At 37.3% G+C, this 22,484-nt stretch overlaps 1 protein-coding gene across 4 annotated transcripts in view; it reads left to right on the forward strand.

The window, feature by feature from the left end:
* LOC117399581 (cyclin-dependent kinase 14-like) overlaps window positions 1-22,484 on the forward strand; it is a 238,798-nt gene that overhangs the window by 124,351 nt on the left and 91,963 nt on the right. For all 4 annotated transcript variants that reach the window (XR_009328479.1, XM_033998865.3, XM_059022492.1 and 1 more), the window contains 2 exons: window positions 5,640-5,760; window positions 10,855-10,948. Coding sequence is in view for 3 of the 4 variants with exons in the window: in XM_033998865.3 (XP_033854756.1) it covers window positions 5,640-5,760; window positions 10,855-10,948 (215 nt within the window). In the remaining variant the exon portion in view is untranslated. The remainder of the gene's footprint in view (window positions 1-5,639; window positions 5,761-10,854; window positions 10,949-22,484) is intronic.

Below are 22,484 nucleotides of genomic sequence, written 5' to 3' on the forward strand. Positions count from 1 at the left end.
TGGTATACTATGTTGACAGGGCGAAAAGTTGGAGGCAGTCCGAACAATCTTCTGTGTGCTATGGGGCGAAGTCCCATGGTAAGGCCCTGTCTAAGCAGCGTCTGTCTAAGTGGATAGCAGACACGGTCAGGACTGCCTATGAGCTGGCCAACATGCCCCCTTCAGAAAAGCTCACTGCCCATTCCACCAGGGTTATAGCAACTTTGTGGGCTTTGTTCCAGGGTGCATCTCCCAAGGACATATGCAATGCAGTGTAGGCTACTCCCCATACCTTCACTAGGTTCTACAGACTGAATGTCGTGGATCCTCAAAACCCAGACTTTGGCTTCTCAGTCGACCCTTGCACACAGGCATAGAGATGAGTTTCTCCCTCACATTGTTTACCTCAAGCTTCTTGTTACTGAGGTTCTGTATGGTAACGCACAAGGCAGCCTCTTGGCTTAGCCTTGTAGCATTCCAGTCGTTCTGCACTAATGCCCTTGTGACAGCTTTGGTGCACTCACCCATATGGTAATGGTTACATTTCGTACTTGAAAGGGAATGTTTCTCTGAAATAGAAATGTAACCATTAACATTCAAGGTCACCTTACACTACAAAATTGTTATCACTGTATAATGTTACACATGAGCTTGAGATACCTGTTTTCATGCACTTTTGATCCACTACTGGAAAAAAAAGACACATTATAAATCTCACCTATTGGTTAGTTAGATGCAAGAAGTCCAAGGCATGGGCTGTTTGTTTTTTAATATGACATTATGAGCTGTAGAACAAAAATACATCATGAGCTCATGAACAGAGATCCAAACACACGCTCCCTTGATAATGATGTAAAGCTAGTTCTTTTGAGCAAAATAATGCACCATTATTATCTATCTGCTCTGAAAAAACGAAATGGTTTATTGTTATATACAGCATTACCAGTAACAGAACATCACAATGCTCTTTAAATGACCATGATAGACATGAATATGAGTATATGACATTTGCTCAGTACTTTTAATTCACACCTCCCCTTTATGGGGTGCTGGAGATTCTTAATGGATTTTTTTTCTCTTTTTTACAATAGTTAATCTTCGTGCTGTTTTTTTCGCTTGGTATATGGAAATATGTTTTGTTTTTTTAAGCATGTCTGTTTAGAGGTACTACTGCACCATTTTCAGTTGAATATTTTAACCTCAATAGATATGTTTACAATGCCGTTGATTTTGTTAGGCCAGGCTGTCAGAAACTGTATTAATTTGACAGGGGTTGCCTTTGATAGATAAATCTACTTTTGTTTAATAAGCTTGATATACAAAAATGTGGCTCATGACACTTAATTTATTTTGAAAACATAATTCATTAAAATATTGACAGGGAAATGAGAAGGAGAATGCAAATCAGCCAAGCATAAAAAATATAATGCAAGTACACCTGCCAGATTTATGATAAGTAGATTGCATTGTATCAGTAACATTAGCTACTGTATAATGTTCGCATTGTCAAGTGTTACAAGCAAAGGTATTTAAATGATTTACTAATGTAATTATTCTAAATATAAATCAAGCAAATATTTTGTATTTTGCATCATTCCAATTCAATATTCCTTCCATATATTTGCAATGAACAGTAGGGTGTTTTATTTGTATGTTTTATGTCGAGAAACTATTACCTGTTAGTTTAGGCTAAATATTGATGAATTGTGAATCATAAATGACAGAGGTTGATTATTCCTCTTTGAATATTCTCTAACAATACTTTTTCGTAAGTGTAATACAATGATAAAAAGTATAGCACTGCATTACAGAAGGGGAATATCACAGGGGTTACCCCTAATGACCAAACCGAACAAAGAGAAACACACTTTCATACAGTGCAGTGAGGAAAACTGAGATTTTCTTGTACAGCGCATCACTCATGCATATACATACAGCACTACAGCAGTTCTAATACACACAGCACCAGCATCAGTGGGATCCTCACTGTGTTTTGGTATTTTTATTATTCACTCAAATGCAGACTCTAACCTTTATTCCTGTGGTCATGTTTATGGGAACACAAGGTAACAGCTTTGAATCAGCAAACAGTTACTCAAAGCTCTTACTTTTATATACAGTCTTTTAAAATGAACTTTAAATTGCAGTATAGATGTAATGTCAGCTCCCAGGCTCTGTCCTTTTCTTAAAAGGTGGTGATGCACTCCCCACAGTGTAACCATGACAACCACCCAGGGATCAGTCGAGAAGGTTACCATACCTGCTGAGCTGATTGAGCTCTCGTACAGTTTCAGTCGCCCCAACGATGCCCTGTATAAATATTACATCAATTAGTAAAGCACAAATTATTAAATATGCTGTAAGCGGTGTTATCAGAGATTGTACATGACATTGAGACTGCAAATTTGAAACATCAGTTTTCTTCATGGTTGCCACTCCAACCTAGTTTTTGCTGGCTAACCAGGATGTCACTCATCAGTGTGTCAAACACTTATCACAGAACATTGCCTGTAAACACAATAAATACTCATGTGCAGGGGGAAATCACCCTGACCCTTATTTACAACTGAGCAACTGCATCCATGGCCATGGGGTGAGGCCTTATAAATAGGTTTCTGATAACTACGGCTGTGGGAGGGTGGTGGGCAATTCACTGACACAGACGGGAGACAGAAGTTTTATTTGAAAACACTGCACTGGTGCCCAGTTTTATTATTTTAGGTATTTTTCATATTGCCCGCAGAGGGTGCTGTTGTCCGTGGCCTGAGTACCGGCAACAGTAAACAGGACCACAGGAATACCAATATTGGCAAACAGTTAAAAGCTGGCGCACTCACAGGTGCTCAAAATAATGAAAACAAAAGGCGAAATGAAAAGGGAAAATAAAACACAGTAATAAAACTACAAAATAGAGGTACTGCTTACCCAGTGCCCCCACTGCCGCTAAGCCGGTCAGCTTGAGATCTCCGTCCTACGCTGTTATGCACTATACACTGGGGTGGCCAAGGTTCTCCTTCCACTACACACGTCCCCTCGGGTACATAACAATATAATTTAATAAATTGTTTATTTATTGCTGACTGTCTTCCTCAGCCGTGCTTGCCTGTTTTGGTTGCTCGCTCCAACCACTGGCGTTCTTGCCTGGTCTATGTTTACACTGGCCTTCTCAGCAAGCATCTCTGTGTATTCCCAATCACGGCCACCTGAATGCATAACCAAGCGCAGTACATATGGGCCGAGCAATCCCCCAAGGCCCGCCTCTCAGCCACTCAGAGAGAGGGAAAGCCATCACACCCTCTTCCCGACCTCTCCGTGTCACTGCCATGACTGACAGGCGGATCTTCGAGGCTGCTGCTCCCTTCCTGCAGTACCACGCATGCGCCAGATAGTCAGCACAGATTCCCCCACTCCCCCTTACAACGAAGCTGTACTGCATTTTACATTCTTTGAGCAGCCTCTTGATCACCAGAAGCAGAAGAATTCTAGAAACACAGAAGCCCACTGACTGATCTCTGTGTCCTTTAGTTTAGTGATACAGCAACTTTATTTGGGACAGATAGTTACTGTACAGCATGATGTTTAAGACAGCTAGTTACTGTACAGCATGATGTTTAAGACAGATAGTTACTGTACAGAATGATGTTTAAAACTCTCAATATTGTTATACACAGTTTTCCATTGAGTAAATAGAGGTGGTGATCATTGAGGAATGGTAATGTATCCCACCAAAATGATTTAAACATGGACTTGTCTCTTTGGATCAGTGCCACTGACTACCCAAACTCTGTTTGACTGTGTTATGGCCCTGGTTTTGTTCATCACCTGCATGTTTTCTACAGCCTCTGTGCATGGTTCAGGTGGTAATAAGCTTTTTTAAATAGATAATTTAAAATCTACATTACCAGAATCATTCATAAATCGCCTGACCTTTACATACGGATGAAAAAAGGAATGTTATAATTAAGGCATTCTTCCATTATATATCAATTATTTCTGAGGTACTGGCTGAAGTAATGGTATATTGTCAACCTCTTCTGAATTGGACATTTTGTAGTACATCATAAGCCATTAAAAAAACTCTGCAAAATCTCATCAGGCATTTGAGAAAAGACAGCCAATGTGACTATATCTCACCGTTCAGTGCAGCCAGACTGCTGCCTTACTTTGCAAGCTCTACTGAGTACAGGAGTTGCAAATAAAAAATAAACTTGCCTTTCTAGTTTCTTACAGTTTACTTAAATTTGGTCCTGCAGGTAAGCAATTCCTTGAAAATGTAAATGCACAGCATGTTATTTTTTTGAAGAAATGAAGTCCAATCCTCAATTAAGCTGTAAAAAAGTGTGTAAGTGATAAAGTGTGCCTTTATTGTTTGTAGCGCTAAGTGCCAGTGTTAATATCATTAATATAAGACTTCAATCTGACTGTGCTTTAAACTTAGCTGATTTAAGTTCCATCTGCATCAGCTAATTAACTCCAATATCATTCTATTTTCTAAAGTAACGATTTTGAAATGTGCCATCTAATTAAAGGTTAGATTGCATTATAAAAATTATAAAAAATATGCATATTAACTCAACATACTATTGTTACTAAAAAGACCTACCTCCCACAATAGGGAGATAGGGAGCCAACATTGAACACCTTCCATCCCATAATGTTTTATCTATCGCCCTGATAATAACCATATTTATAGACTACCAGTACTCCCCATGTTATCATCGTACACGAACACCATGTGCCCCACGTACAATTAGAATACTGTATGTGAAAGCTGTTTGGATTCTTCTGCAGTTCTATTATTACAGCACCTTTCCTAGGATAAAGAAATAGACACAATAACCTTGAAAGAGCGAGCTTTTATTTTCCTTAGATGGATTTCTTTATTTTTTATTTTTGATGCAGTGATGATGAGTGCTCCAGCAAATTAAACAAGACTAATCACACTGTTTACTCTTGAGTTCTATTCACATAATAGGGGACCATGAATCCAACCCAGACCAGCTGTGCTCCTCCGATATCTTCTTGAAGATTTGTTTTAAAGCTATTCTCAACTAACTCATTCATGTCTTTAATTATACTCCACTGTGGATGTCTATTCCAGTTAAGTTTTAATTTTCGTGTATCTCGAGAACCACTCTTTACTTTGTTAAGAAATTCTTTAGCACATGTAATTGAGAGTATCTGACTTCAGCTCTCACTAAACCATATTCAATTGTAGTACAGATAGATTGAGATGTTCTTATTGAAGTTATTGTGACTATCCGAATCTGGGGAATACAGAGGAGCATGTCTGTTTGTCTGTCTGTCTGTCTGTCTGCCTGCTGTCCTTACAAATCTGGTAATCTACTTCTTCATGATACTTCGAGTTTTATATTTACAGCCAAGGCAGGGATGTATTTCAAACTGTACATACGGTAACAGCAAATGCTAAACCTACAATTCATATGCCAATACCAACTCCTTCCAGAATGCTCAAGTGTTAAAATTTAGGATCACCTGGGATACGGCTGGGTTACAGGAGTTAAGGTTGATATACTGCATGTCTTTTTTGAAGGTGGATTGTTTCAGGTTCATGAAAGAAGATAAAATTGCCCACTGTGTCACCTTTTCTTGACATTCCTTTTGTTGGTGAATTAAATATCAATGTTGTTCTCTTGCAGGTCTTGCTAGAGCCAAGTCAGTCCCTAGCCACACATACTCTAATGAGGTGGTAACCCTCTGGTACAGACCTCCAGATGTTCTCCTGGGCTCCACAGACTACTCCACCAGCCTTGACATGTGGTAAGTACAGTGACCTCACAGAAAGGCAATCAATCCATCTATTGGATTCCACTTTGCCCTCACCCATACAGAAAAACACAAGCAGGGAATATAGTGTCATTAATCTTTCAAAAGTACATGAGACAGTTGATTAAAATGATTTCAGAGATCTTATATACAATAGCACTGCTTTTAAAGAGACAGCATTACCTACTATATAATGGAATGTGGTAATTATTATTTTTGTAATTGGCTTTTTATATTTCATTTTAGAAATATATATATGTGTTACTTGTAAAAAATTGAAATTGTGTGAGGCAAAAAAATAGCTATACAAACAAAAGTAATTGATAGCTGTGCATCATCTTGTTTTGTTGTATAGTTCTTAAAATATTCAACAAGAATGGTTTAACAGAGGTGATGTGTATTCTGGAAATAATGTATGTTTAGAAATGTAAATTACATTCAGGCTCTGGGGTGTCGGGGCGGCAGCTTGGTTTAATTTATTTATTTTTCTTAGGGTTCACGTTGCTTTGTGGAGATTATGTAAAAAGGCTTGTGAATAATATTGATGGGAGATGGCTGTTTCCCTGTGGTGCCTTGCAAGCAAAGTCATACAATAAGCAATAGGGATTTTTAATTTGCAAATGAAGCAAGGAGCTTCTGAAATGTCTCTGACAGTCTGAAGGATTTCCTGTCTATTCTGCTTTTAGTCCTTACAGTGGGAAATACTAAACGCCCTATGGAAAGACTTCAGAGATGATAAACGAGCCGTGGCACTGTCTGAGGACTAGTCAGTGAGGGGGCAGCAGCTTCTGAAGAAACCAGCTGTGTCAAACTGTGGGCAATTAGTGACCATTGGGGAATAGGGGAAGCAGGTGGACATGACTGCCGGTTACTTTTACACTTCATTGAGAACTGCAGGAAATGGAGACAGTAACTAAGAGCCAACGTTCCGTGAATATGAGTGACAGTTACTTAAAAAAATAAAACATTAAAATATCAGGACTTCATTTTACTTCAACCCCAATCGCTTCTGTGAGCAGTCTTTATTGCAGTTATTTTTAACTTAATTGCAGGGTGAAACAATACCTGGCACCGAATGTGCATTACACTTGTGCACCCTTTGCTTGGTTTTAAAACATCTTTTTTATGTCTGTTTGTCTGTAAATATTGCAAGCACATCATGTGATACAAGTGTATAGTAATAGCAGTCTTTTATAAAGTAGTAGATTGTATAATGTTATATCAATGCTTTATTAAACTACAGCTGTGGTATGTGTTAAAACAACAGATGCCTGTTACCAGAGGTCAGTTCGGTATTTCTTTGTTAGCCTGCCCACTGAACTGATAATGCCTTTACTGTACATAGAATGCACAGAAATATTAACTGGCTGTGCCTCGTAATGGGGGTCCCTGGAAAAAAATATGACTGATTTTTTAAATGTATTTTTACAAATGCACACCTATTAAATTGAATAAATGAAGACATGTATCAGGAAATGGTGTTCATAATTTGCTTTAAGTTTCATTTATATAATAATAATAATAATTTATTTCTTAGCAGACGCCCTTATCCAGGGCGACTTACAAGATATCACATTATTTTTACATACAATTACCCATTTATACAGTTGGGTTTTTACTGGAGCAATCTAGGTAAAGTACCTTGCTCAAGGGTACAGCAGCAGTGTCCCCACCGGGGATTGAACCCACAACCCTCCGGTCAAGAGTCCAGAGCCCTAACCACTACTCCACACTGCTGCCCTTAAGATTCTTGTACAGTAACAACATGTGGTCACTGATGCCACTGTCTAAACCCCAATAGAAAGTGAATTATAAAAAACAAACAAAAATAAACAACTATGAAATGTGTCTGATGAATTCACATCAAAATTAAAGAAACAAATGCATGTAAGAGCAATAAAAAATTGTCTCTTGCTTGGTATGTTTGTCTTCTGAGCTGATTTTTTTTGAGGGGGACAGCAGTATCTACCCCATCAGTTTAACAAGCTCAGTCATACTCTACAGTATGAAATTGCATCAGAATCCTCATGACCTGGGCAGTTCAGATTGCTGTTGTTTTAAAGCGATTGAAGAGTAGTATCTTGTTATGAGGATTTCAGCTCTACAGCTGGTCAATTGGCAGTAACAATCTGTGCTCAAAAGGAAGCGGGCTTGGTATATGTGAAGTGCCGCATGCTATTAACTGGATCTGTCAGTGGCACTGGCAACTTGATGAATGCTGTCTGACACCACTGTTGTCTTTGACTTTAGGTCTCTATAGCTTTCCAGCATAATTTTGCAAGGATACAGGGTGAGAATTATTCAATGATTATTACCTTTCATTCTTTAGGGGTTGCAGCAAACTCTGTCGCTCATATTGCCCCATAAAGCGGTGTCGTGGAAATTCTAATAAAAGGAAGAGAGACTGCGAGTTCCAAACACACAGGCCTTTATTTCTTAAGTTTGCAAACTGAGAACACTCTCAGCACACAGGGTGCTAGATAATCATCGAGTAGTGTTTCAACATACAGAGTTAGATCAGTTCCTTATATACCTTAAAACTGTTAGCAAGGAAGAGGGTTAGCCAATGATGATTCAGGTATTAGCATATAAGAGAAACAACTTATAACTATGCATACGTGGCATAAAACTAAGCAAGCAGATAAAAAGGATGGGTGGTTTGGGTATACATGTAAAAAGACACGTCTGGCTCATCCTTCTATCTCACAGCCACAGCTGCAGTGTAGGCATCTTGCGGTTCCTTATCTTTAGCAAAGCATACAAGGTTATGTGAACAAGGTTATGGGAGTACAAAATGCCAGTACATTATGTCAAGCCAGTTCTATTTTCTGTAACATTTCTATAACAGCGGTCAGTGTTCCTTGTGAAACACCAGTAAATTGTACAGCCTTTGATACAGACTCTTCTGACAACAGAGAACCCATTAACAAGCCATTGGCATTTTCCTATATAATTTGACCAATTCATGAAAATGTACACCTTGGACAACCCCAAATACATACCTAGCCATCATACAGTTTGTCTTGTCACAAAATGAATGGCATTGACAAAACATTCTCGTTGAAACAACTGTCAAGTATTACTACTAAGTTTCTTTATACTTATCGAATATGATATTGTGTGCTGCAGTTTTTTTACATATGGTTGATCCCCACAATAATCGCTGTTTTTCAGAAATACTATAGCAGCTTTGTCATTTTTAATTAATAATACATGGGAGCTCAAGCTGTTTCATCACAAACCAAAAAGGTTTTGAGCACCTTTTAATTATTCATTAAATGCATTTGTGTAAGGAGTTTGGGTGAACATCCCATTATAATCTGAGAGACGCTTTTGCCCTAGACTCTTCTTCCATTGTTTGGTGTGTTTTAGTTGACCAATATCCTATTAGACCTTGCCAAGTCATGTGATTGTGGTACTAAAGAGAGGTACAGTATTTCTGTAATGCCAAACATCTGGATTAGTTTGAATGCATTCATCATAAATTCGGTTTGTATGAATAAGATTTATTCTGGTTCCCTGTGCTTAATGGAGCTGTAATCAGAGACAATGATGAGTGACAGCAACGTTCTCTCAGTAGCAGTCAAGGTGACAGACACACACTGTGTAATTCCTGTAATCCCCGTCATGTTAATAACCACGAGGGACAGGTTCAAGACACTCATTTCTTGCATAGTAAATTGTGCAAAACTCGTAACATTTCCAACTGGTGTTAAATTAAAATACATTTGTAATAGGGGGGACATTTACATTTTAATTTTACAATATTGCCTTTCTTTGGGGGGGGCAGGGATATTCAGTATTCTACACAGTAGAATAATATATTTACTTAGAGTAAAGGAAGTCTGGACTGTCACTGAGGATAGTGTTCTATATATTTATAGTTTTACTTTCACTGGATACAAAAGTGCAATATGTAGAATCAGTTACTTTTAGAGGAAGCCTCATTAGTTAAACAAGCACATAAACTGCTTGTACTCCATGATGTAATGTGTAATTAAAGTCAGTCTTTTTTTTTTTTTTTTTTTTTTACAATTTCCAAATGGGAACCTGGTAAGATCCTACAGGGAATACAAAAAATATTAGTGTGTTGTGAATACTATAGGTTCCTTCTTAATGTGAAGCACATAAAAAATGCAGACCTCTGAGTATATTTAATATTTTACTGAGAGAAAAACTGTAATATATACCTTTTTTTACATGTTCATTATATTTTAAAGGCATAAGTGTTCAAAATCTAATACATAATATAAATAATATCTTCAGAATATGCCGGTAATAATGAGAATTGCTACACTATTCAACAGGTGGACAAAAATGGAAACATCATCCCTGTGAAGCTCACGCTTTTGACATGTATTTTGTCGTACATAAAAAAGTGTCTCTGTATCCAAGGCTGATGATTCATGAGGGACGGTTTCTGTGGCAGCAATTCTTTAAAACAGACTTTACAGGCATCCCCCATAAACTTCCTTGAATAATTTAGATGCAGCAGCCTTCCAGAGCAATTTAAACACCGTGCACACTTGTCACATTGAATCAGTGCTGCACAGGTAGGCAGCCCATGATATCACCCTATTTACAGTGTTATGGCAGGTGTTTCAGGAAAGCTGCCCAAACCTGTAAGTTTCACAGTACCCATATGCAGCCCTGGTCAAAAGATTTGCATCACTTAGAATTTCAGATTGAGACATAATATATATATATATATATATATCATCTTTATTTAACATCATGTATTCAAAGAAACTACAAAATGATATCGTAAAAGTCCATAGTGGCCATAATAGTAGTACAGTATTTCATGTTAGATTTCGAAAAGTCCCATTTTTATATTTGTCAGTTTTTCATTAACTATATGGAAAACTACAAAGCGGTATGCAATTCAATATGTTAACGTAACATTCCTCAGGTTTCATTCGACTTTGTGAAGCCACATGAATTCATTCTATAGGGTGATTAAAAACTTTTGGCCATAGATGTAGATGCTTGTTTTGTTCTTCGTCTGAGGTACTTTCACTCATCCAATCAATTCCATTTGCAAACTTGTGAAGTTGTATTCATATGTGTCTTCTTGTTTTCTTACAGGGGAGTAGGATGCATCTTTGTAGAAATGATCCAAGGAATTGCAGCATTTCCAGGAATGAAGGATATCCAAGACCAGCTTGAAAGGATATTTTTGGTTAGTCGTTTTTAAAATGTGTGCTTGGTGAAGATTTTTTGTGATTTTATTTTATTTTATTTATTTATTGATTTTTTTGGCCCAGCCATATTTGTTAAATATTGAATTTCATACAGGATTCATAGAATCTGTACATCTTGGATTACTAATTTGATAATGGAATTACTTTGTGGCTGCTGATTAGTGCGCTGTTCTCATTCTGGTTAAATAGTTTTGCCTTCAAATGTTCTGAATGTGTCCAAAAAGATAAATGGACACCGCGGTGCAAAATGCTGTTCTATAATGTGTCGCTTTGCCATATTGATGTGTGGTGTCATGCCTTGAGTGAGTAACAAATGTGGCGCTCCTAGCGATAGATTAGCAGATTATGAATATTTAAGATCACCTTTACTGTCATTATTTGACATAAATTACTTATTCATATCATGCAGTATCATGAGATGAAACCTACTAGCTCCTCTCTGAAATTGGCTGGTTTAGGAAAATGATTGCTGGTGAGAAATTAATAATTAAATACAAATACATATTTAACAGTAAACTTCAATGTTAGATATTCTGTTCTGTCATTTATTGAACTGAGCCCTGTTTCTTTTAAGCCAACAGCAGTCAAGAATATTATGAATATCAAACATAGTATCATAGCAGGCATTAAAAGAGATTATAGTGAAACAAATAATTCCAAAATTCTTTCCTCATGTGCATATCCATTTACTATGTATATCCCACATGTGGTATTAAGCAAATTTTATTGCACACATGCTTTTTAATTTGATAAAGTTATATATTACATCATACTAGATTAAAGAAAGCTCTCAGTTTGCATGCCTTACTCAGGTTGTCTGTGACTCTTTAATTTCCTATGTAACTGGAAAGGAGTGTCTGTGGTGTCGAAGTATATAAAAAGAAAATGTTTTATTTGCTTATTTTTACATTAAAGATACGTAATAGGAGTTTATGTTGACTGAGAAATGTCTTCATTTAGACAATGTGGGGAAGCTATAAAAAAGGCCAACAAAATGCTCAGATATATAATGAAAAGTGTTGAATTTAAGTCAAGGGAAGTAATGTTAAAACTTTACAATACATAATAAGACCTCATCTAGAATATTGTGTTCAGTTCTGGTCACCTCGCTACAAAAAGGATATTGCTGCTCTAGAAAGAGTGCAAAGAAGAGTGACCAGAATTATTCTGGGTTTAAAAGGCATGTCATATGCAGACAGGCTAAAATAATTATATTATGCTATAGGCTTTCTTGAATACAGCTTATAATTATTTTAGAAAGTTCTCATAAGTTCTGATATTACTGCAAATTGCATCACAGTATGTATTTTGTTTTATCCAAGCGTAACATTCATGGGGTTTTGTGGCAAAGTGGTAAAGACGTGCAGGTGTGTGCAGTGCAGAGCGGAGTAATCACACGGACAACGTTTGTACAGGTGCAAGGATGTTTATTTAATTTGATAAATGTCCAGAGCCTTAAGGCAAACCTGTAAATAATGACAATGTTGGAAGTGGTACAGCGGCGTGTATCACTTCGGTTTGTAATCCCACAGGTTTGACCCGTAACCCAAAGTCCCGTTCCGTCACCCACACAAAACACAAAACACAGACACAATTAGACAGTTCGTGATTCTAGTGCTAGTGGTGAAAACAAAGACAGTTCCTGTAGTGGAAAAGGTGCGTGGTGAAGTCCGGGTTTTTGCTGGCCTGCGGCTGCAGCTCCGGATCGTGCTTAGTAATCTTTAGTGAAAACAACACACAAGACACACAGTGTTAATACACAGACACAAAACACTCACAGTTTATTTCTTAATACGGGCTCCTTCTCGGTTATGTAATTTTAACCATTTGCAAAGGAACAGATCACTCAAGCCATGCCCCCTATTTATACCCTCGCCCATGACCCCGAGGTTAACAAGCGCATCCGCTCCTCCAGTCCTTGGATGCCACGCCGCTTACCGTCCGGGTTAATGAGTTTGGGTGCCGTGGCTCCGCCCCCTTCCTAAATGACCAACTTCCATCTACCCTACGGAATAAATTGTCGTGCCATTTAATTAAGGGTACTCTGTCCCTCGTGCACCGTGCCCTCACAGGTCGAGAGGGAGATCTAACACCAAGAATCATTCTATCTCTGTCACAGGTTTCCATGCGGGTCAATTTACACGTGAAATGGCGATGCGCATGCACGTTTGGGAGAATTACTTGTGTAAATCAGGTTTGTGTCCGAAAAAAAACAGCCAAAGAGAAGGATAGGGTAAATCTCATTTACTCGTGTAAATGACGAAACACACGGGAAAACCACACCCAGTTTCGCATGGAAACCCGCATTTCACATGTAACTGTTAATAAGCGTGTTTAACATTTACATGTTAAAAGTGGCTGATGGGCGATTTTATGGTTAGCAGCGGAGTAGTTCACCTTAATGCAAATGTGGGCGGCCTTTTTTTATTATTGTTTTTTGCTCTGTCTGATCTGTCATGTTGTATATATCTTGTGGGTTTACAGTTCTGTATAAAACCACTTATCATGAACTGTGTTATGCATTTGTTATAGTATTAAAGCAGCTGTTTTAGAAAACCGTTGCTGTAAAAACTACACTAAAGTTAAACACGAAGAGCAAGTGAGCTGCTAAACGGAATTCATTCCCGTCCTTTTTTTGATCCCAGCTATGTCCAAAGACAACGCACGTCTGCCCTCCACATTAATAAATATAGTTTGTGAACTGGATGTCACAAGCCAGCTCGATCGCCCAAAACAGCGCATCAACATCCAATTTGTTGATGCCCTCTCAGAATTTACCAAATAAAATTGCGAATGAACGTATTGATTGTGTTTTATTTGTTTGCATCATTAATATTTAACACAGCAGTAAATCCAACACAACTTAAAAGAAAGGAGAGCATCTCTGACAGCACAAGTCTCCTCAAATTGCTGCTGTCCAATTGAAACTGGCGGCTGAGGTAACCTTCACAGTTGCCAAGTCTGCTTATAATACATTTTTAGAGTCGCGGGTTGTAATTTGCATAAACACCCACACTCTAACATGGGTTGCGCTTGTTATGGGCTTGTTGTGAAAGGCAGTGCCGCTTTTTTTTTCCTGTGAGACTGTAACCTTCCCCGTCTGTCTCACAGGTAGCCACTGATTCCTGAACACCTAATTTTGTTGTTGACAAGAGTTTGTGCAGGCAGCAGGCAGTGGCAATTTTGGGAATGAATTAATGCACTTCAATCTGTTTCATCAGTATCTGCCACCTCCCTTTCAAGTGCCCACTACCCGTATTTGCCCAAACGTGATGTTGAATGCTTCCTCAGCAGCTGTCAGCTGTCCTGACGGGTAGGGTTTCTAAGCCAGGGTAGTATATACAGCATCACCTGATCCCCTATATGCTGTATTGCCTGAATGAAAGGGATATATACAATGCCTATAGAAAGTCTACATCCCCTTTCAAAATGTTCACCTTTTGTTGACTTATAGCCTGGAATTAAAATGCATTAACATATATATATTTTTTCATTTATCTACACATCCTACCCCACAACTTCCAAGTGAAAAATCGATTCTAGAAATTTGTAGAAAATTAATTAAAAATAAAAACTGAAATAGCTTGGTTGGATAAGTGTCCACCCCCCTTGTAATAGCAATCCTAAATTAGCTCAGGTGTAACCAATCACCTTCAAAATCACACACCAAGTTAAATGGCCACCACCTGTGTTAAATTGTAGTGATTCACATGATTTCAGGATAAATTGAGCAGTTCCTGCAGGTTCCCTCTGCTGGGTAGTGCATTTCAAAGCAAAGACTCAACCATGAGCACCAAGGCACTTTCAAAATAACAAGGACAAAGGACAAAGTTGTTGAAAGGCACAGATCAGGGGATGGGTATAAAAAAATATCAAAGGCCTTGAATATCCCTTGGAGCACAGTCAAGACGATTATTAAGAAGTGGAAGGTGTATGGCACCACCAAGACCCTGCCTAGATCAGGCCGTCCCTCCAAACTGGATGACCGAGCAAGAAGGAGACTGATCAGAGAGGCTACCAAGAGGCCAATGGCAACTTTGCAAGAGCTACAGGCTTTTATGGCCAAGACTGGTCAAAGTGTGCATGTGTCAACAATATCCCAAGCACTCCACAAATCTGGCCTGTATGGTAGGGTGGCAAGAAGGAAGCCATTACTCAAGAAAGCCCACCTTGAATCCCGTTTGAAGTATGAAAAAAAATACTCAGGAGATTCTGTAGCCATGTGGCAAAAAGTTTTGTGATCTGACGAAACTAAAATGGAACTTTTTGGCCTAAATGCAAAGCGTTATGTTTGGCGCAAACCCAACACAGTGCATCCCCCAAAGAACACCATCCCTACTGTGAAGCATGGTGGTGGCAGCATCATGTTATGGGGATGTTTCTCATCGGCAGGGACTGGGGCACTTGTCAGGATAGAAAGGAAAATGAGTGGAGCAAAGTACAGAGAAGTCCTTGAGAAAAACCTGCTGCCCTCTGCAAGAATGCTGAAACTGGGACGGAAGTTCACCTTTCAGCATGACAACGACCCAAAGCACACAGCCAAAGCTACACTGGAGTGGCTAAGGAACAAAAAGGTAAATGTCTTTGAGTGGCCCAGTCAGAGCCCCGACCTAAATCCAATCGAAAATTTGTGGCATGACTTGAAGATTGCTGTCCATCAACGCTCCCCAACTTGACAGAGCTTGAACAGTTTTGTAAAGAAGAATGATCAAATATTGCCAGATCTAGGTGTGCAAAGTTGGTAGAGACCTATCCCAACAGACTCACAGCTGTAATTGCTGCCAAAGGTGCTTCCACCAAGTATTAACTCAGGGGGGTGGCGACTTATCCAATTATGATCTTTCTGTTTTGTATTTTTAATATACATTTTCTTTTTCAAACATTTTCAAACTTTTCCCTCCTTAACAGTGTGGAGTATGGTGTGTACATAAGTGGAAAAAAAATCTTCATTTAAATGCATGAAACTCTGAGGCACTGACACAACAAAATGTGAAAAAAGTTCAAGGGGGTGTAGACTTTCTATAGGCACTGTATATATATATATATACACTACCGGTCAAAAGTTTTAGAACACCTCAATTTTTCCAGTTTTTATTGAAATTTACGCAGTTTTATGTCTCAATATACTCTGAAATGACAGCATAGAACAAATAAACAATTGGAGATAAAAAAAGAAATCATGGAATCGTTTTGTTTAACAAAATTTAATCTAAATTTTTGACTCATCAAAGTAGCCACCTTTTGCAGATATAACAGCCGAACACACTCGTGGCATTCTTTCTACAATGGAAATCAAATATTGTTCGGAAAGTTCTTCCCAACACTGTTGCAGAAGTTCCCACAAATGTGTTGCACTTGTAGGTTGCTTTGCTTTCACCCTTCTGTCCAGTTCATCCCAAACCAGCTCGATGGGGTTTAAGTCTGGAGACTGTGCTGGCCATTCCATGATATATATATATATATATATATATATATATAGTATGACACAGATTCTTGTGCGTAGATCTGGTATCTGACCAGATGGTCTGGTTTTCCTGACACAGAATATTTAAAAGACTTCCAATAAAAAAAAGAGTTCACATTTTATTTTTTTTTAAACTTGTAAGCAGTGCAAATAGTTCGGTATGAGAAGCAATGCATAACGATTGGTGTAATCGTTTTGTTTTTCAAAATGAAGACTGCAGTGTAGTAGCATTTTAATAAATCTTTGTGAGAACTAATTATATGAGTGTATAATGTAATGGATGTGTGTTTGTAGCCTGACAGAATCAAGAATTTCAAACCTATCCTCCTCATATCTCTTTACAGGTAAGCAAGAGTTGACTGTAGCTGAATCTGACTTCTATAAAATAAACTGTCTAACATGTTAAACTGAAATTAAAGGTTTATTATTTAGGTTTCTATAAAAAGTGGAAACTGGAGCAAATAGAATGTTGCCTGTCAAAGCACATTTTTAAGTTAATAATTTGCAGTATTTTCCTACTTGTTTTAAGTAGTGCCCAAATACATTATTTTTATATGATACTAAGGAAAAGTGAGTGATCCTACATACAATACATATTAACAAAGCAACACCTTTTATTTTGTATCTGATTGGCATATTATAATAAAGAAAGCGTGTGAATCTGTGTTGGGCTGAATAAAGGGGCAATCTATTTTCTTGATTGCTTGTGTAAGCTGTTGAGTGGGTATCAAATACCGGGAACAGTACTTAGTTCTTTATTGATTGACTTTTACAAACACTCCGTGTTGGGCAAAATACCTGCACTATTTTTCTGTTTTATAATCCCGAGATAAAGCCATTAATTCTATCGCTGTACACGTGAACATGGATTACCTTACCTCTGTTTCAATAATATAATACAAGCAGGAACGTGTTGGCAGTTGTCCAATAAGGTGTAGAATGATCAAAACAATCCTTATTCAAACATCATACTGGCCTAGGGCTGGTTACTGTACACTATTAATCTCGCTGCCACTGAAAATCTATGGCCTGGTTGCACTTCTTGTCTATAACAGATTTCTTAACAGTGTGTGGTGAATACCGTTTGAATTTCATAAAATAAAAATAAATAGATGCCCTGTGTGTGAATGTATGTAGTCTTAAAAAGGACACACGATTATTAAATTGTGAGGCCTGTTTATTCCTTCAGCATTATGCTTTTAATTAGAGTGTGTGTGGAATCTGTCAGGCAGTATCATTAACTCTTCGTCTATTAATAAGATTCAATGCGAAAGGATCCTATGGGACTTCCTCTGCTGGTGAAAAAAACAATGCATTTGAATTTGTAATGCAGGGTCAGTCTGAGACAGAAGATATATCTACATGTTGGCACCAAGCTGATTACCCGTTGGAAATATTATATGAATATGGACAGGTCTATCAATGGAGGATAGCTGTGTGTGTGAATTTACACAAAGGACAATGAGGTTTTCACTATGTATTATCTCACAGTAGCAAAACTGCATTCCATTTGACAGGTTTAAAAGAAGAGAAATGATGTATCATACATTTTAAACATGTCACTTTTAGATGTGACAAAGGTATACGAAGCAACTGAAAAAATAAAGACTGAATAACTGTTCCAATCAATTAAAGAAGTTAGGAACATGAAACACAAATACAAGGGAACATTAACTTTCTGTGGCTGCTGGCTTTCAGTGGTGTTCTAATGCTACAGTCATTACTGTCTGACATCTGCTGTGATAAAGGAATCATAATTGACTTATTGAACAGAATCCATATAACTAAAGGAAGAAAAAAACATAAAAAGGAAATAGCAAATGTATTGTTCACATGTACATCTCCTCCAATGAAAACTTGACACCATTTCTCTCTAAAAAAGAATCTGTGTTTTCTTAACAAAAATAGACAGATGCATCCTGTAGTAGACCCACTTACATGTAAGTCCTTACATTAATGCACAGCATTGTTTATTTCTATGTTTGAGACATATCAGTTTTTCATATAGCTTAACATGTAAGTAGTATAGTTTTTGGGTTAAATGATGGTGTTTGGGCTCATTCTCTTTCGCCCCTGTTTAGCTTTAGAGAAAAGTAATTTCACTCTACAGTGAACCTCTGAGGAAAACCAGGGTTGGCACACTGCTACCCAGTTGCTGGTTCTGTTCTAAGTAATGGCCTACAAATGACATTTAAAAATCTCCAATTTTTGCCTCCCTTCAAAGGACAAGAGGAAACCTTATCAATAATGTACACAATCACTTCCACAGTGCATGATTGAGATGTAGTGACCTAGTAGAGAGCGGGTTCACGTCCCGACCTAAAAAACAACAGCTAGTATCTTAGTCAGTGATATTTCTAACCATATCAACACCTTGCCCATGTTTTCAGAAGTACCTCATTAATTTAGTACAGTTGCTATGGAATACGTCATTAAGTGCTACCAGCTTTACCTAATCTCGGACAGTAAAGGTCATTGCACACTGGATCCGATAACTCATCCGAATTGAATGTGTGTCTAAACAGAAAAAAAAGATCATCTGCATTCCCTATTGCACCTTGCACACGGAGTCCGTGATTGTCGTACGGCGGTGATGCGTCAATTTTGGAATCGAAACAAGTTCGATTTGATCCGATTTGACATGCTTTAAAAATGACATTGACCAATGAAAAACGACTGGGAAGACACGTGGATTCTTGCAGTTCCCTGAACAAAATGGGAAAATGAATTGTGTGTGTCACCAAACAAAAATGACTTTATGATAAATCCAACAAAGATTATAAAGACTTGTAATAAAGAAAACATATGGCAAGACATTGCCGTGGACTTGGTGGTGAATGATATGTATTGTAAAATATGAAATTATGAACTGACAGCATACATAAACATGTGGATTTTGTGCAGTATAGGTTATTACAAGCATACACATTTTATTTCAATTGTAGTCGAGGAAGTAAAGAAACAATGGCCTAACCTGGAGACACATATTAGAGAAAGAAGCGTGACAGGGCAAAAGCGGTCAGGGCTTAACAGTCAGAAAAGAGGGACAGTACATGAAGGTGATGGAATTTCTGGCTCCAAAAGCCTCCACAGCACACCAGCGCTCTGAAGTACAATATTAACGCATCTAGTGTGTAATGGATTACCGCACAAGTTTTTCGGATGACGGATGCTAAATGACGGAACGGATCCAGTGTGCAATGGCCTTAAGTCTTAAAATGTTTGATGAAGGCATTAGTCAAAACGTTTGTCTTTACAGTATTATCTGAATGTCTAAGGGGTACATTGCTCACTAGTGCCAGATGTACTGAGGAGAAATATATAAATTAAATGAGAGAAACATAAATTAAAATTATTTATTTATTTTTTCTTTTGTTAAATTTGTGTTGCTGTCTGATGATGCATATAGATTCTAGAGCCAACATTGAGGCAATTTTGATGGAAAAAGAAAAATAAGTCTCACCTTTTCCCACTCTATTTTAATAGTACTTTCAGGTTGTGTATGTTTCTATGTAGTTTTTTTTTTATTGTTTTAGCCAGCTAAATTATCCTTCCAAATGCAAATAACCTAATTAATATTAAAATAGGGGAGGGTATATTTAAATATTCCAATTTGGCCTTGCGTGACTGCTCATATCGTACAGCTTTCTTAAACTGGTTTCCACGATTAAGGTTGTGTTAAAACACTGAAAGTGCAGCCTGCCTCATTTTGACACCAAAAAAATTTAATAAAAAAAGCATGGGCGAAAAATACAACCTGCAGACGCAGCATTATACAAACAATAATACAAAAAAAAACATTCCATAAGAAAGCACTGTGTACAATGATTGTATTATACAAGGATAGTACATGCTTTCTTATGGAATGTATTATTTGCTAAACGTTTTTGACTGCATATATATTTATTATAAACCTGTTATACACATTAAAGCGACAGAGACTAGGGGTGGTCTATGCTAAAATACCAACACTTTAGATTAGTGATATAAAAATGATCCAGTCAAAATGTTTAGTAGTTACAGTACATTTTTAAAATATTGGTAGTAAATCAGGCTGCTCTACTCACCGTGTTTCCCACTACATATTATTGTAATAATAATAATAATAATAATAATAATAATAATAATAATAATAATAATAATAATAATAAATGCCTGAATCTGAATCCCGCAGTGACAGTAGAATGTGTTATAATAGAATACATTTTGTTCTTGTTGTTAATGATGAACCAGTATATTGGTAGTCCATGAGTTCAACACATTTCTCAGTGCTGTCCACCGGGACTTATGCCTGAAACTTCGTTTTGTAATATATTGAAGCAAGCTGCTTTTAAGAACTGTATTTGTCTTTAACAAATTTGAGGAACCAAGTTTGTTTTCTCTTTTTCATGTTTTAAAACAAATCTTGATCAAATTAATTTGCTCAAGTCTAGTGTTGTTGGTAGATGGCAGCAACAATACAGCTATGCTAATTTAATACATATTTTGGTACAAACTTGAAGTTTTAGGTACCTGTGATAGATGGTACTTTGTACAATGAATTGCATCTTATTGCTAAGGGGGACGGAACAATCTAGGCTAAAGAAATCAACTATCCGATGATGAATGAAAGATAACAAAAGTAAGTGTAAAAAAGGGCTTTGTTATTTATTTATGTATTTATTGTAAAGGTGTTTATTTTTATTTGTGGTAGCTTCAGTATTTTTATAACCTTGCTTATAAAACAATTTAACTATAAAGCAGACAAATGGCAATAATCTGAAACGTTGACTAAATGGTGTCAGGTAAAAAAATAAACACGCTGAATGAAGAGGTCTTTAAACGCCTCGTACTGTTTGTTTGTTTCCCTATTTGGTCAAGAAGCTTGCCAATAAAGGATTGCTTCGCACAGCCTTCAGTTATAGTAGAAAGCTGCGCAAAGTTATATCACAAACGGGATTTGTACTGAAGTCTCGCAAACATAATGTATGACTTCCAGACAAGTTTCCGTGCAAAAATTGTGGTGGTGTTTTAGCGTGAGAGGATGATTTACCCACCCGTTAAAGTCGTACAATGTTATAGATGCACACTTCCTATAGCATGTGGAATGCACGTGGTATGTGCTGCTACGTCACATAAATAATGACTGTGGAGAGTGAGGGAGGACTCTAAGCTGCATGGAAACCCTATGCACTGTACTGTATAAAGCTTCAAAGACTGTCTGTAAGTGATGTCTTATGCTGTTGCTTAGTGTTTAAAGACTTGAGAACCAGGGTTGTAAACCTCTTCTCTGAGGGATGTACAATAATAAACACAGTATCAACACCTCCAAAACCATTGTTCACTTATTGTTAGTATAATTTATAATACATGAAATAATTTGTATTATTGATAAGCTTTAAACTGAGCTAATAAAGAAGTAATGAAGCTCATGGGTTTTGGGTTAAACATAAAATTTGCTTTGCTGTCACTTTTTCATTTTGGGGCACATTATTAATTGCAATGAAGTTTGAAAATAATGAGCTAAAAACAGCCATATTTGCAAATATATACAGCATGTTGTTGTTCTAGCACAGTGTATTATCTGTGTTCACTGAAGCAGGACAGAATAAATTGAGGGCCATCTTCATAGTTTACCATTTTAATAATTACGATAGTGGTGGACTTGGGGCAGTTGGAGGGCATTATGTTACTAACGCGGTGCAACTGTCCTGAATGGGATCTCTGAACAGGAGCAATTACATACAGTGATGAGATATACAGTACTTAGTAATTAACCTGCATGTTGGTGCTAATAATGTAAGGGGAAACCTTTTACTCATTAGCAAAGATTTGTTGTCTTAAAGGTGAAAAACACTGATTTAAGTTACAAAACTACTGTATGAATACACAACTCTGGAATGTAATGCAATGTGCCTTCAGTATTATTCAGTTGTTGTTTTTCATGTTGTGTGACATTGAGTGATTTCATAACAGTGATGCTAATGGCACTTAGAAGAAAAAAGATTTGTGAATTTCCCCTGCTAGAATCTGTTTTAAAAAAAAAAGTTTGTAATGAGGGGTTTATCACA

This window comes from Acipenser ruthenus, chromosome 4 (genome assembly GCF_902713425.1).
Source record: "Acipenser ruthenus chromosome 4, fAciRut3.2 maternal haplotype, whole genome shotgun sequence".
NCBI classification, from domain to species: Eukaryota; Metazoa; Chordata; class Actinopteri; order Acipenseriformes; family Acipenseridae; genus Acipenser; species Acipenser ruthenus.